General features: G+C 42.9%; 1 protein-coding gene across 1 annotated transcript in view; it reads left to right on the forward strand.

Annotated features, from left to right (window-relative positions):
• Positions 1–16,037, forward strand: part of LOC142158730 (pyrimidine-specific ribonucleoside hydrolase RihA-like) — an 84,795-nt gene that overhangs the window by 39,597 nt on the left and 29,161 nt on the right. Inside the window, exon 4 of the mRNA XM_075212969.1 lies at positions 11,377–11,556. Coding sequence (XP_075069070.1) covers positions 11,377–11,556 — 180 coding nt within the window. The remainder of the gene's footprint in view (positions 1–11,376; positions 11,557–16,037) is intronic.

A 16,037-nucleotide genomic window follows, 5' to 3' on the forward strand; every position in this document is an offset into this window, starting at 1 on the left:
AAATCATCTATTTTCTGCTGGAAGCAATTGTACAACTGTTATGACATTCAGAAATATGCACACAATACAGCTATTACTAAGATGCGGAATTTTAATATAAATATGTACAGATATCGGATTGAAAGATGGCAGCCTCATAGCTCCTGGGGCCTATTACTCTCCCAACACTTTCTTCTTTCCCATTAATATGTCCTAATGGTATCCACATGTTGCAATCTATTACTAATGGCCAAATCTTATTGCTTTTCTTTATAGCATTGACTTGCATTTTCCTATCCTTCCACACAGATCATGTTTGTTTGTAACATGATCATAGAATTATCCACAGCCAATATTTTGTCAGCCAGAGAATTGTTTTCTGCAACTCTTTTAAAATGTTTTCAGTCCTCAGTGTAGTTACCCTGCAGTTTCCCTAACCCATGCGGATACTGAATTTGGAGAACTGATAATGGCATTGTCTTTACAATACCAAACTGTTTCAACTTGATAATGATGAAGCTACATTTTATAGGGCTAGGGACAGGAGTTTAACACTATGGGCCTGATTCATTAAGGAACTTAAATTAAGAAGTTTCTTATTTCAGTCTCCTGGACAAAACCATGTTACAATGCAAGGGGTTAAAATGAGTTTTCTGTTTTGCACATAAGTTAAATACTGACTGTTTTTTAATGTAGCACACAAATACTTGATAGCTTATTTGTACACTGAAATTTAAAGTTGATATTTGTGTGCTACATGAAAAAACAGTCAGTATTTAACCTATGTGCAAAACAGAAAACTAATTTTCACCTCTTGCATTGTGACATGGTTTTGTCCAGAAGACTGAAATAAGAAATTTCTAAATTTAAGTTCCTTAATGAATCAGGCCCTATGTCAAGCCCCATAGCAAAATTCAGTTGTGTATTAGACTCTGTAACATACACAATATAATATCTGAAATAAACTTGAAGTTTTTATTGTACTTTTTGATCAAATTAGCAATGTCTATTTACCACAACAAGGTAACCACATTCCGATAGGTATCTACACTAAAAATGAATTTCTATAACATGAATAAATACCTTTCTCTATCTACATACAGTTTATACATAGTGCTGGTAAATGTAAGAACGATAATATAACTTTATGCCAGAAGATGTGATGTACCCAAGGTCTTTGTCAATTAACCAATTTCCTTAAAGTTCTGTCATTGTAGTCTCCAGTCCTTATGGCACAGCTGTGTGTTTCTGCTTCAGAAAATGAAAATGAATGAAAGTATTCTGAAAACAAACTTCATACATCACTACTGCACCTATTGACTAGGTAGTTTCTCTAGTTTAAGTCAATGAACCACATAAGTAATGCAAAATGTTAGGGGTCGTTCTAAAATAGTTCCTAGGGTCAATATGCAGGTAAGCAATAGGCAGTTTACTTGTGGGAGTGCCATTTACATTATGGCTCTTTGTGGTAAACCTCTTTTCATTTGATGATACCGGTGACTTCATTGGCATTCCCAGAACTACATGCTCCTGAAATGGAGTAACTTATTTCCTTGTGGACTCTAGAAAGTACAATACATATTTCCTCCTCATCTGTACTGTAAATGCTTTGCAACAACCATCTTTTAATCTATAAGAATGTATTTGCAAATAAGTGTTTTGTTTTTTGTTTCTTTAATGGTATTTTATAATCCACTCATAACGCTACATTCTGTGTGTATTTCTCAGCAAGCTGTGCTCTAAATGTCCGTGGTACTGTGTAAGCTGTTTTCCACTGGGAAAATAGGTTTTTCTTTTTCTTTGCATCTATTTCTGCAGGAACATACCAAACAAAAACAAACTTCACATACTTATGGAATAAAGAAGGGAAAATGTTAAGAATGTGCTAAAAATAGCGAAGCGGAAAGAGTTGATGAGGCCTGTGTCTTCAATCATTAGTCACATTAACTGCTTGTGGGACTGGTGCCACTTTTGCTTATATTTTTATACAGTTATGGCCACAAGTTTTGAGAATGACACAAATATTATTTTTAACAAAGTCTGCTGCCTCAGTTTTTATGATGGCAATTTGCATATACTCCAGAATGTCATGAAGAGTGATCAGATAAATTGCAATTAATTTCAAAGTCCCTCTTTGCCATAACAATGAACTTTATCCCAAAAACATTTCCACTGAATTTCAGCCCTGCCTCAAAAGGACCAGCTGACATCAGGTCAGTGATTATCTCATTAACACAGGTGAGAGTGTTGACGAGGACAAGGCTGGAGATCACTCTGTCATGCTGATTGAGTGAGAATAACAGACTCGAAGGTTTAAAAGGAGGGTGGTGCTTGAAATGTTCTTCCTCTGTTAACCATGGTTATCTGCAAGGAAACACGTGCAGACATGATTGCTTTGGACAAAAAGGGCTTCACAGACAATGATATTGCTGCTAGTAAGATTGCACCTAAATCAACCATTTATCGGATCATCAAGAACTTTAAGGAGAGAGGTTCAATAGTTGTGAAGAAGGCTTCAAGGCACTCAAGAATTTCCAGCAAACTCCTTGACCATCTCCTAAAGTTTATTCAGCTGTGGGATCGGGGCACTACCAGTGCAGAGCTTGCTCAGGAATGGCAGCAGACAGGTGTGAGTGCATCATGCACAGTGAGGTGAAGACTTTTGGAGGATGACCTGGTGTCAAGAAGGCCAGCAAAGAAGCCACTTCTCCCCAGGAAAAACATCAGGGCTACAGGGTACAGGGCTTGGACTGCTGAGGACTGAAGTAAAGTAATTTTCTCTGATGAATTCCATTTCAGATAGTTTGGGGCATCTGGAAAAATGTTTCTCTGGAGAAGGAAAGGTAAGCGCTACCATCAGTCCTGTGTCATGTCAACAGTAAAGCATCCTGAGACCATTCATGTGTGGGGTTGCTTCTCAGACAGGATAGTGGGCTCACTCAAAATTTTGCCTAAGAACACATCCATGAATAAAGAATGGTACCAAATCATCCTCCAAGAGTAACTTCTCATCCAAGAACAGTTTGGTGGCGAACAATGCCTTTTCTAGCATGATGGAGCACCTTGCCATAAGGCAAAAGTGCTTGTAATTTTACTTCAGTACACCATAGCAACGTCTGACAAAAAGGTCTAAAAACATTGAAGCAGCAAACTTTGTGAAAACCAATACTTGTGTCATTCTTAAAACTTTTGGCCATGGCTGTACACTTTTTCACCTATGTTACTGAGAAAGAAAATCTATTTTTGTATTATGCACTCCAAACTCACCCGCTTCCTTCAAAGGTGCTCTCGCACTGCTGAACGCCTCTGGAGGAAATCTCGCTCCCTGGCCGACTTCCTTCACTTCAAATTTATACTCACCTCATTCTGCTCTGCCCTCTACCTGGCTAAACAATCCTTCTTCAAGTCCCTGATTTCCTCTCAGTCCTCCAATCCCCGCCGCCTCTTTGCCACCTTCAACTCCCTCCTCTCTCCCCCTCCCCCTCCTGTCCCGCCTTCCCTCTCCACTTTTTTCTCTTCTAAATTTGAGACCATCTGACTGAACATTTCTTCATCCCATCCCTCTCCCGCCCCCCTCATCCCTTCTCTCTCCAACAACCTACTCTGGTGCTCCTTCTGCCCCACTTCGGGTGATGAAGTTCGCTCCCTCATTCTTTCCTCTCCACCCTCCACCTGTCCTCTCAACCCTATCCCCTCTAACCTCCTTCGCTCTCTCTCTCCCACTGCCTGCTCTTACCTTGCTCACCTTTTCAACCTATCACTCTCCTCTGGTGTAGTCCCCTCTTCATTTAAACACGCTCTTATCTCTCCCATCCTCAAAAAACCTAATCTTGACCCCACCTCTCTTGCAAACTATCGCCCTATCTCACTTCTCCCCTTTGCCTCCAAATTACTTGAGAGGATTGTCTGTTGCCGTCTCACTAGACACCTCTCGGACAATTCCCTCCTCGACCCTCTCCAATCCGGTTACCGCCCCCTCCACTCCACCGAAACTGCCCTGGCCAAAGTTACTAATGATCTACTTTTAGCCAAATCTAAGGGTCACTTCTCCCTGCTCATCCTCCTTGACCTCTCTGCGGCCTTCAAAACCGTTGACCACCCCCTCTTGCTACAAACACTTCTCTCTCTTGGCCTCTCTGGATCTGTCCTTGCCTGGTTCACCTCATATCTCGCTAACCGCTCCTTCTCAGTATCCATGTCTGGCTCCTCTTCCACCCCCTTCCCTCTCCCTGTTGGCATCCCTCAGGGCTCTGTTCTTGGCCCTCTACTCTTTTCGCTCTACACCTCCTCCCTGGGGGCTCTCATCTCCTCATTCGGTCTTCAGTATCACCTTTACGCTGACGACATCCAACTCTACATCTCCTCGCCTGATCTCTCCTCCTCCCTCCTCTCTCGTGTATCTGACTGCCTCTCTGATATTTCCTCCTGGATGTCATCGCGCTTTCTCAAAATTAACATCCCCAAAACTGAACTGATTGTCTTTCCTCCCCCTAGACTCCCCGCCCATCACATCCTCTCTATCACTGTTAACAATACCACCATCTCCTCTGTCACCCAACTCCACTGCCTGGGCGTTACTCATCTCTCTCCTTCGCCCCCCACATCCAATCCCTCGCCCAAGCCTGTCGCTACAAGCTACGCAACATTGCCCGTATCCGGCCCTTCCTCTCCCAGGATGCCACCAAAACTGTCATCCATGCACTCATCATCTCCCGCCTTGATTATTGCAACCTCCTTCTTACCGGCCTCCCCTATTCCCATCTCGCCCCCTTCCGCTCTATACTCAATGCGGCTGCAAGACTCATCTTCCTTTCTCGCCGCTCCTCGTCTGCCTCCCCTCTCTGCCTTGCCCTACACTGGCTCCCCATTCCTTACAGAATCCTTTTCAAACTCCTGACCGTCACTTACAAGGCTCTCTCTCAGTCTACTGCTCCCTATATCTCTAACCTCCTCTCCATTCACACCCCTGTCCGCGCCCTGCGCTCGGCCAATGACCGTCGCCTCTCCTCCACTCTGATCACCTCTTCCCACTCCAGAATCCAAGACTTCTCCCGTGCTGCCCCCCTTCACTGGAACGACCTCCCTCGCTCCATCCGTCTTTCTCCCAATCTGTCCTACTTCAAGAGGGCACTCAAAACTTACCTGTTCCTAAAGGCTTACCAACCTTCCACCTAACCTCTCCTCCACCTGTTCTTCCCCTCTCTCCTCCCGCCCCCCTGTTCTATCCCCACTTACTTCAACTTGCTCCCTGTGTGCCTGAGATCTGTCTAGCCTCCCTTAGGATGTAAGCTCATTTGAGCAGGGCCCTCTTCCCTCTGTTCTCCATACCTGCTCTTCTGCTCCGTCTTTACTGCATTAGCCTGCCTGGAGTCTCTGAAGTTTTGGTATTTTTTGTTAACAGTTTGTAATGTGTCACCTTGTTTAGTCTACTGTTTGTGCTGTGTATGGCGCTGCGGAACTCTTGTGGCGCCTAATAAATAAAGGATAATAATAATAATAATTATGCAAGTGTAGCTAACCTTATCATTATCATCATCATTTATTTATATAGCGCCAACATATTCCGTAGCGCTTTACAATTGGGGACAAACATAATAAACTAATAAACAAACTGGGTAAAACATACAAAGAGGTGAGAAGGCCCCGCTCACAAGCTTACAATCTAACCTTATAAATCCTCTTTAAATTGGTGGCCTTCAATAAAGCACTGCAGAATGGGTTTAGGCTTCTAATGGAAGATCTTTGATAGACAAAGTAGCCTGGTTGGATAAGCAGTTATGTAACATTTGTCAGCTGGTTAGATGGGTTTCACATAGTCGCAAACTAATTGTCCTTCTTTTGGGAATCAGAATGAATAAGCTACACTGTGATTTCTTGCAAGACTGTATATCACATACTGTAGTGTGGAACTCTTAGTCTTTGGAATCAGACATAATGAATATCTCACAATGCTAAGTTCCATACTAGACTCAACTGCTAGACTCACAGAGAGTTGTTGCTGCTATGAAGCCATGCTGCTGGCAGACCATATTGCTGCTGCTACTGGGAGCCTCTGCATAATGGGTATGGGCAGTGTGTGGGAATAAATTCATTGATGGAAGTAAGTAGTCATAATTTGGGGTTTTTGTCATTAATAAACAATTCTGGGGAGCTTGTTATGATCTGGAATAGTCTGTAATGAAGGATCAGCCATAACCTGGAGGAGACTCAAACTGAGCGGTAATAATTTTGGAGAGTGTCATATTGCAGTAGAATACAAGAGGGGTGTCGGCCATGTTGTGGAGGAGACTCAAAATGGGGGGCATGACCTGAAAGAGACTCCAAAGAGGACAGAATGACCATATAGGGAATCTAAAAGAGGGAGGAGTGACACTTTCCCAAATATGGGATGGAGTGTGGCTAGCTTCTTTATTCCATGTTTCGAGAGTAATGTAGTTTTTTATATGAGATGCCTGAGCAATGCTTAGTGGGCTGAGCTCAGTAGTAAAAGTGACTGCTAGTTCCACCACAGATGGGGATCGCTAGTTATTTATACGATCCAAGGATATGAAAATGTCCCCATCCAGAGGTGTGTGTGGTTCTGTGTGTTGTGAAGTGTGCAGTTGTATTGTCGAATATTAAGAGAGTAGCGATTCTTGCTGATGGAAGTACGGAGACTAAATTTGTGCAGTTTAACAAATTACCCTTAACTGAGTTCAATGGAGCTGGTTTTAAGTGTAATAAGTGTCTGTGTTGAGTCCAAATCCAAGCCCATAGAAATCGTCTTGACCTTCTTTGGTAGTCGATCAGATATATGCTGAGAGGACTGCTACCTGACAAAATCGAAAGGGATGCAGATAAGAAATACACTAGGCAAGGTTCCAATTGAGGGGCATTTACGGGAACGATATTGTGCCAATCATGAAACTGCAAAATTGTTCATGGGGTTGGGTTCTTTGTCATTACTACTTTACAACAGAATAGGCCAAAGTATTGGGCCTGTAATGCGTAATGTCATTGCTTAGGGAGATAAAGGGACAAGAAACATTATTGTGGTGTTTAAATAACCTGATGCAAGGTGATAGGAAAGCTGCTATATAAGACAGTACAGAGTGATTATCCCATAGGTGTAGCGTGTTGGATCATGTGCAGGCCCGGCGCTCCCATTAGGCAACCTTAGGCAGTTGCCTAGGGCGCCGGGACCTGCAGGGCGCCGCTGACTAGATTTTGTAATCTAGTCAGCGGTGTTTGGGACATAGTACAGCGGCGGAATGGCTCCTGCTGTTTCTGTTTTTTTTTAATGGATGCCCCCGTCCGCGCAGCACTCACACATGACCACTGACATCAGTCAGTGATCATGTGATATCAGTTTTCTTCGGCGGCGTCTTCAAGGTCCAGAGAAATGCTGTCCCCACCCCCCGTGTTCTCACACTGTCTGTCACTGACAGACAGTGTGAATAAAGTTATATCCCAGAGTACCCTCCCCTCCCAGCATGCACCGCTCTCCTCCACCCCCCTCCTCTGTGTTTTTGGAAGCTGAGGAGCGTTTTTGGCAGCCAGTGGAGAGAACAGAAGTAGTGTGAAGAGCCCCCTGCATCTGCTGACAAGAGAAAAAAAGTAAGTAAATAGAATATTATTATTTTTTTAAAATTTATTTATTTTTATTTGATTGCCAAAGTGTTCCTGCGGCGCGGGGGGGCGATTTTTTTTTGGGGGGGGGGGCGCCGATTTTGAGAAAGTGCCTAGGGCGCCATGGACCCTAGCACCGGCCCTGTTCATGTGTAACATCATTGTGGCATTGTTGAATTTGATTGCAACTGATTAGCTAGTGCTGGGAGTGTTCAAAAAGAATGTCTTTTGTTCAGAGATTGTCTGGCGCCCATAACTATTATGTTAACTGATGTTATGATATCCTATGTAAATTCATTTTTCACAGTTGCACGTGCAAGGGTCCTTTCCACAATCCAGCCCCCCTAGCCCAAGGTTGTAGAGAGGCTGAGGTTGTCCAGAGGTACCCTGTGTGGGAGCTTGGTGCACTGTTGTAACATAGTGCCCACACTACTGACAACTATATAAAGGAGTTGCATGCATACTGTGAACATAAGAATATTTTTTTTTTTACAAATACAGACTTTTATTACTGAGTATTTATTTTAATATTATGCAGTAGGGAACATTTATTAATTGAATATTAACTATTGGGTTCGGCATGGTATGAATTTATTCTTCCTTGCTCCGTTTTCCATACGTTAAGAATAATAAGATATTATGAATTGCATACAGGTCAAAATCATTGGTGCAGTTGTCTGTGTCAATTATAACACATTATAGTCACGAGCCGCGGCGGTGCTCTGAACCTCTGTGACTCTTTGCTTCCTCTTCAGATGCGTCCTGGCCGTCACCATGACGACCGGGACATCATTTGCCAGGTCGGGACGCTCTCTGCTAATAGCGCTGTGTCCCGACGTGATCTACAGATGGGCGCGTGCGCAAGTAGTTTATGTGGATTTTGTGGCACATTGAGAGAGCCAGTGGGGACAGTTTTTGTTATTAATACAATTGGCTAAATATATATGTATACATTATCCAGGGTTGTGCTTATGTCCAATACAAATAAGTAATTAGCAGCCTCCTGGGCTGTTTGACTGCCCTGTGCCTCCCCTTTTCTGATTGGCTCATCGAAGTATTTAAGGCAGGGAGGGCTTAGCCTCCCTGACGATTATAGCGTTAGTGTGCTGCACAGATTGCTGACCTGCTGTTGGATACTTTCTCTGTTTTTAGATTGCTAACTGGCTGTGACCCTTGGCTTGTTTGTTGGACTCTGCTTTTACGCTTGTGCCCCTTTGACCTTTGCCTGTTTCCTGGATTCCTTACTTGCTTCTGACCCATGACCCTGGCCTGTCCCAGATATCAGCCTCCAGTATTCTAATTACTTCCATCCTGTAGTGTGGTTATACTGATAAAACTTTACAACCTTAGAGCCTAAGTCCTGGGGACATCTGAGTACCTCTGAACAACATCAGTTCTATGTGAAAAAGTCTGGCTTATCTACTAGCTGTGGTCATAACAATTATAACTAAATAATTTATTAGTTAGCTTAGCCGGCTGCCAGATTACAAAGATATCTGCTAGTATTAAGTTAGATGTGGACAATACTATCTGCTGATCAGACTGGGGCTACACAGTTTTGCTATATTAGTTGTGCGTTTAAGAAAGTTAAGTGTGTGATCAGTACAATGGGACAGTTGAACTTACCAAATGCAATGCAAGATAAACTCGCAACATGTTTTATTGTATGTTCACATGAGCTTTTTTTTTTTAGAATGTTATCTATATTTATGTTAAAATTACATGCATTCTGTATCTGCATGTGCTTTCATTTTGGAAACTTTTTGACCCATTTTCTAATCTACTTTTGTCAAATTACTAATTTTTTAGTTTGTTATTTTTGTTATTGTTATAGTTATTTTTTTCATTTCATTTCTATGCTGTGTTTTACAGTTATCTTTAAAGGGGAACAAAAATACATGTGTTAAAAATGACATATATAAAGGTTTTTTCAATTCATTTCAATGGGCTTTTAATTTCATAACTTATACATTGAAATGTATGGGAAAACCTTAGTCTGTTTCACAGGGCCACACTGTTTAGAGTAACAAAGGGATGGTGTGGCCACCCAAATCCTCAACCAGCCTAAGAGTTCTAGTCTTTTCACAATAACAGGGAGACCATAATTGTGAAGCCCCGAGCAAACTGTTGTTTGTATTCACTCCTCCCCATTGAGGTAGCTGTCCCATGCTGACAGCCTAACCTAGTTTTCACTATTGTATTTATTCATTTAATTTAATAAATATGTTTCCCAAATATATTTGCATTTCCCGTTCATTTCAATTGCCCCCCTCTTTTTAATTGGATATCTGCATATAGCCATCATCCTGGAAACACAATTGAAATGAAGGTGTCACTGAAATGAATGAAAATGCAATGGGAAATAAATTTGCTGATCAACAATTTTTTTTAGCTATTGGTAGTGATTTAAAAAGGTGGGTAAAACAAACCAATAGTAGATCCCCCTAAGTTACATAATTTTGCAATGTATTATATTTTCAACTGCAATATTCTATCATGACCACGATATTGGGCTAATGGTTTGTTTTGTAAATTTGCATTTTGTGAAAATCCTTGTCTATGAACAGAGATGTCGCAATGATTAGCTATTTATTCTGCTGTATGGAATGTTTAGGGTAGGACTAGGAACATTTAAAGCCAAATTCCATCGAAAAAACTTTACATTTCATTGCCAAATTTGAAATGAGAAGGAACAGTTTTGAAAATTCTGCTATCTCTAACCTCTAATAATTTTAATATTTCAATTAAAGTTTGTTATTAACAATATCAATAGCCATTTTATTTCTAATAACAATCAATTAATTTTGAGAGTTTGATAGTGATTTATTAGGACTGCTAAATAAATAAATGATAAAAGCATGTTAGTCTTATCAGTCTTCTATGTGAAGGCAGAGGAGAATTTGCTCACTATAAAAAGCTAGCAACTATGTTCTGGACCTTGAAAAATTTCATGATAATAAACATTTAAGTATGTGTATGTATATATTATATATATATATATATATATATATATATATATGTGTGTGTGTATACATTGCTGACTGATAGTGATGACTACACGTATATATGCCAGAACATGTTTGCAAGAGAGGTTTTACAAATGCATTTTATGTACAGTATGCATTAAAGAAAATACTGATTCAAGTAAAATATTTTTAAAAATATATATATTTTTAATGTTAATAGTATTAATAGTTGTAAATTTAGTTTATAAAATGTTTGTTTTCATGAGTTCTGATAGAACTTTAAGGTACACAAATGCATGTGTGTGTCCTGCAGTTTGTTCTGTCTGCGTACATACGGCAAGTAATGTATAGCCAGAGTGTTCTTATACTCAAATTCAAATGAAAACGTATCTTGAGATCTGCTTGCTTTTGCATATGTGCATACAAGTTATGTGCATTTTTTTTTTTAACTCAAGTTGCATTCACATTGAGTTTGATGATAATTCAGGCCCTGTCTCTGCACTATTTGATCCTACACATAATTAATTTATCTTAGTTCTCTTCTTCATTAATATTTGTAAATGACTAATGTTGTACATCCAGGTACTTGAAATGATTGCCCTGACTTCTTCAATCCTCAACATATCATTGCACAAGAAAAGTATGTTTAATCATTTAAAATAGGCAGCAAAACATAGTCCCGTGGCCTACACTAATACAATCGATACATGGGTATTGAATTTGAGTGCCTTAATTTTGCTAGGTAACAAAAGCATGGAATTTTACCAGATGTCACTTGTAGTATAAGCACTTTAAAAAATAATGTAATTTCCTGTCTTTATAGATTCCAGTCTATAGAGGATCATCCACAGCAATCCTAGGACATTGCATTCATGCATCATATTTTCATGGTGTAGACGGTCTCGGTGACGTACCTGATCCTGAAGCTCCTGGTTTGGAACTCATTCAAAAAGAACATGCTGTTGATGCCTTGAACCGCTTGGCATCTAAGTATCCTGGCCAGGTAACAATAATTACTGCACATGAAAGGCACTAAGATTTCAGGAGGTAAAGTAAACAATACAGTAGTTTTTGCATTTTTTTAGAATACAAGTAGCGGACAAAAAACACAAATATAGGGGGGTATTGAATTGTTAGGAAATCCCGTCGTGTAAAAACTGGCTCAGGGAGGTGCGAGCTGAAATCCAGCAAGAAAATTACCGTAATAACGGTAATAGTGCGCGGACCGCTGGATTTTCGGCGTTTCCGCCGACAATTGAATACCCCCGATAAAGTCACTTTGCTGGGCACTAGACAATCATATGCCACCAGTGTGACAGGTATGTACGATTGCATTGAGTAAGTCTACCTATGTCTGGAATTGTGCAGAAGGGTTGTAGCTGTCGGTGGTAATGGTTAACTCGATTACCACAATTACGACACCCACGAGCAGTGCCGTAACTAGACATTTTGGTGTCCTGGGCGAGACAGGGCACCGGCGCCCCCCCCATCTAAGTGGGAGTGGCATTTGACAAGTGCGTGTGGCTAGCACTTTAGTGAAAGAATTGTTATAAGCACACACACAGTGGTATTGTCACGGCGCTTACCTGTTTCAACGCCGATTCTCCGCTCCGTACTGCCGCATTTCCGGGTAGGTCCCGGCGGCAAGTCAGCTGATCTGGGCGGGGAATTCAAAATCCTACTTCAGGCCTGCTCTGACACACTGTCTGTGTCAGAGCAACGTGTTACCTGTATCTGGCTGCATTTCCTGTGCTCTGGTCTCCCTGGTGTTCTCCCTTGTTACTTCTGATTCCTGTGTACCGAACTGGCTATATCCAAGACCACTCTCCTGCTTCATCCCTGGCACTGCATAACGGACAGATCTTTGTGTACCGAACCGGCTATACTCCAGACAACTCTTCTGCCTTATCCCTGGTACTGCATAACGGACGGATCTCTGTGTACCGAAATGGCTATTCTGAACTACGCTTCTGCTCCTGGGGTTGTACAGCGGATTGATTCCTGCATTCCACCAGTTTCTACTCCAGACTACTACCTTCTGAATATACGGTTTGTGATTCCAGTTATCAATTTCCCTGTGGATCTGGCCGTGCCTCTGCATGTCCATCTCATAGAACTCTTTCCTTACGTCAGTAGGCTAAACCTGGGGGGCGCGACCTGCGGTTCTCCGGCAGCAAAACCCACCCTGCCTTGCGGCAGTTCTTTGAGAAGACCGGGAGGGCCGTTAGACTCCGCGCCCTAGGAAGGCCGGCGTAAATACTGACTAAGGTAATCTTGAAACCTAACAATTTGCTCTGACCCCAACATATCTATCTGATGGACGGATCCGGGAACCCCTCTACTAGGGAGTTATTGGAACACTTAGCTGCCCGGGTAGAGGAACAGGACAAGAACCAGGCACAGTTACTTCAGTTTCTTTAGAGCATGTCTGCTCGCCTGCACACACTTCAGGGTGCGGTTTCAGCTCAGGCAATCCAGGCAGCGGTACCTGATCCGCCACCTATTCCCCCTCAACCTGCTCTTGCCCAGGAGGGTGGTGCCGCTCCTCTCCCGGCAAATTCCCAACTTTGCATCCCTAACCCTCCAAAATTCGATGGGGATCCCAAGGCCTGCCGTGGATTTTTAAATCAGTGTGATATCCAGTTCGAACTCCAGCCAGGGAACTTCCCTACAGAAAAAGCTAAAGTAGCATACATTATTTCTTTACTTACCGGTTAAGCTCTTGCCTGGGCATCTCCCCTATGGGAACACAATAATCCTTCACTACATAACCGCTCCACCTTCCTGGAGGCCTTCAGACATGTCTTCGATGAAGTAGGAAGAGTTTCCAGTGCTGCTTCTGGCATCCTTTATCTGCGCCAAGGCGCTCTGACCATAGGCCAGTATGCTCTCCAATTTCGTAATATGGCGGCTGAGTTACGTTGGAATAATGAGGCCCTGGTAACCACCTTCTGGCAGGGTTTGACAGACCGCATCAAAGACGAACTGGCAGTGCCCCCTCTGGAGCAGACTGGAAGGGCAGCGTCCCCTCTGGAGCAGACTGGAACTCAGGAACAGAGACAGCGGCTGAAGACTCTGAACTGGACACAGTGGCAGGAGACTCAGAACTGGACACAGTGGCAGGAGACTCGGAACTGGACACAGTGGCAGGAGACTCGGAACTGGACACAGTGGCAGGAGACTCGGAACTGGACACAGTGGCAGGACACTCTGTGTTTATTTGCAGAGAGGTATTAACAACAGGTAATAAGGAGCAGTGATAAATACCAGGTTCCAGCTGATGCAGCAAGTAGCATGAATGTCCAGAAACAATCAGGTAAGGACAACAGGAAATGACATCACAGGATGGGACAACAATAACCAGCAATGACTGCTGGGAGGAACAGGTATATATATGGGGAATGAGACACACCCAGGTGCATGAGATAATTAGTGAACATACAGGTTAATTCCTTAAGCACAAGAATAATGCACAATAGCAGCACCTCTGGTGAAAAGAGGTACTGCTGGAACACAAAATAGAAATACCAATAATAGAATGACAAAAAGGCAGGAGCTGCCATGCAAAGCAGCATGTAATGCATACGCTGTAGGCAGATCATGACAAGGCTTCCCAACGTATTTCACATCTCCCTCCTCAAGCCACTTGTCATTAATAAATTTTCCTCTTCCAAGAGACCTCCTGCCGCTGTCTCTACACAAGATTATAAATTTGAGGTTAAGGAAATCCTAAACTCTCGCATTTCCAGAGGTTCTCTACAATTTTTGGTTGATTGGAAAGGTTATGGACCAGAGGAGCGTTCATGGATTCCGGCACGTGATCTACATGCTCCAGTACTGTTAAAGAGGTTCCATACCAAATTTCCTCAGAAATCTTATAGGCTGTCCGGTGGCCATCCTTAATGGGGGGGGGGGGTACTGTCACGGCGCTTACCTGTGTCAACGCCAATTCTCCGCTCCGTACTGCCGCACTTCCGGGTAGGTCCCGGCGGCAGTTCAGCTGATCTGGGCGGGGAATTCAAAATCCTACTTCAGGCCTGCTCTGACACACTGTCTGTGTCAGAGCAACATGTTACCTGTATCTGGCTGCATTTCCTGTGCTCTGGTCTCCCTGGTGTTCTCCCTTGTTACTTCTGATTCCTGTGTACCGAACTGGCTATATCCAAAACCACTCTCCTGCTTCATCCCTGGCACTGCATAACGGACAGATCTCTGTGTACCGAACCGGCTATACTCCAGACTACTCTCTTGCCTTATCCCTGGTACTGCATAACGGACGGATCTCTGTGTACCGAACCGGCTATACTCCAGACTACTCTTCTGCCTTATCCCTGGTACTGCATAACGGACGGATCTCTGTGTACCGAACCGGCTATTCTGGACTACGCTTCTGCTCCTGGGGCTGTACAGCGGATTGATTCCTGCATTCCACCAGTTTCTACTCCAGACTACTACCTTCTGAATATACAGTTAGTGATTCCAGTTATCAATTTCCCTGTGGATTTGGCCATGCTTCTACATGTCCATCTCAAAGAACTCTTTCCTTACATCAGTAGGCTAAACCTGGGGGCCGCAACCTGCGGTTCTCCGGCAGCAAAACCCAACCTGCCTTGCGGCGGTTCTTGGAGAAGACCGGGAGGGCCGTTAGACTCCGTGCCCTAGGAAGGCCGGCGTAAATACTGACTAAGGTAATCTTGAAACCTAACAGGTATATTTCAAAAATATATAGCGATAGGTATTGTAATATTCTATGCAGTTAATATGTGTAGGTTTAAGTGAGTTTAATATATTGTGATAGGTTTCACTGGGGGGGGGAGAGAGAGAGAGAGATCGCATATGTATAAATAAAATATAGTGAACAAGCTTTAATTGAATATCACTTATGGCATTATATGTAAAACCATTAGGAATCCCCCCTTTAAAAATCACGTGTTAGCCCCTGATTGGTCCATCCTCACACAATGCAGAAAGTGATATATGGTCCAGAATGGTAAGATATATACAGGGCTGGAACCTATATTAAGTAAACATCATGATCTACATGACAGGTGATTTATAGCCAACCACTGAGCACTTATAGACTGTGATAAATGGCCCATCCTTACACAGTACAGTGCATACACTGGGATACATGGTAACGTCTGATGCAGTACAGAATATAAAGTACAGCCCCATGTAGTATAGACAGTGCAGGAACCTATATAAAGTAAGCATCATGATCTATATCCTATGGTACATACACTACAGATCACATATAGTAGGTTTCTTACTAGTGGACAGGAACCTGCAGTTCACCATAGCTGTGTGTAATTGGGCGGCCGCTCAGTGTCCGTGGAGCCGGGCAGGAGGACACAGTTGAGTATCGGTGATCAGAGATCTCTCGGCTGCTCTGCGCATGCTCGGAGAGTGCATTATATTCCACGCCCTGGAGTGACAGGTGTGACGGCTCGTGTGTGTGGACAGGTGACTCCCTCCCCCTCTGCT

This window comes from Mixophyes fleayi, chromosome 5 (genome assembly GCF_038048845.1).
Source record: "Mixophyes fleayi isolate aMixFle1 chromosome 5, aMixFle1.hap1, whole genome shotgun sequence".
Classification (NCBI taxonomy): domain Eukaryota; kingdom Metazoa; phylum Chordata; class Amphibia; order Anura; family Limnodynastidae; genus Mixophyes; species Mixophyes fleayi.